Source organism: Elephantulus edwardii, unplaced genomic scaffold (genome assembly GCF_000299155.1).
Source record: "Elephantulus edwardii isolate Elephantulus edwardi_28Jun2011 unplaced genomic scaffold, EleEdw1.0 scaffold00089, whole genome shotgun sequence".
In the NCBI taxonomy this organism is placed as follows: Eukaryota; Metazoa; Chordata; class Mammalia; order Macroscelidea; family Macroscelididae; genus Elephantulus; species Elephantulus edwardii.
Window position 1 is genome coordinate 12,411,618 of NW_006399839.1, and position 741 is coordinate 12,412,358.

The 741-nt window shown below is 39.5% G+C and overlaps 1 protein-coding gene across 1 annotated transcript; it reads left to right on the forward strand.

The window, feature by feature from the left end:
- Positions 1 to 258: 258 nt before the first annotated feature.
- On the forward strand, positions 259 to 414 carry LOC102848957 (mitochondrial import receptor subunit TOM5 homolog). Its single transcript, XM_006890477.1, has one exon. The coding sequence runs from the start codon at positions 259 to 261 to the stop codon at positions 412 to 414; it is 156 nt and encodes a 51-aa protein (XP_006890539.1).
- The last annotated feature ends 327 nt before the right edge of the window (positions 415 to 741 follow it).

Consider the following 741-nt stretch of genomic DNA (forward strand, 5'->3'; position numbering starts at 1 on the left):
CTTAGTCCCAGCTTTTCTACTGACTTGTTACAGCATTGTGGACAAAGCATTTTCACCTCCGTGTACAGCTTGCCGCCTTCAAAGTGAGAAGAAGTATACTCACTAGAACAATTGCATATCCCTCTTCCATCACATCCAGATTCATCCTCAGAGTATTTTTCAACACTATAGCTGGCCCATGAGAGAAAACTTCCCTTTCATATCTGTTAAAATTGTTTTGTTAGGGAGCCCACCTGGTCGCAGAGAGATAGGACTACGATGTTCCGGATCGAGGGCCTCGCGCCGAAGCTAGACCCGGAGGAAATGAAACGGGAGATGCGCGAAGATGTGATCTCTTCCATACACAACTTTCTCATCTATGTGGCTCTGCTGCGAGTCACTCCTTCTATCTTAAAGAAATTGAATAGCATATAAAGATTTGGCATCACATGAGAAGGCATAATATGAAGACCCTGGTTCAAGTTTCCACTCCTATTTGCAAATGAATAGACTCAAAGACTTAAGAAACTCTCGGATTGAATGGACCTTAAAATTCTACTTGTTAAGAACAATTTGCTGTGGACATCATAGCTAAAATATAAAACTGTGAAGAATGAAAATCTTTCTTGTAATCATGTGGCACACCTTTATGCCTGTGATATTCAATCTCTAAGAATGGTGGTATGATTGTAAATAACGTCAAACTTCATTTTCTAGCAAATATTAATTATAGCAAAGTGTGTCTGAAATACTACTGTTTTG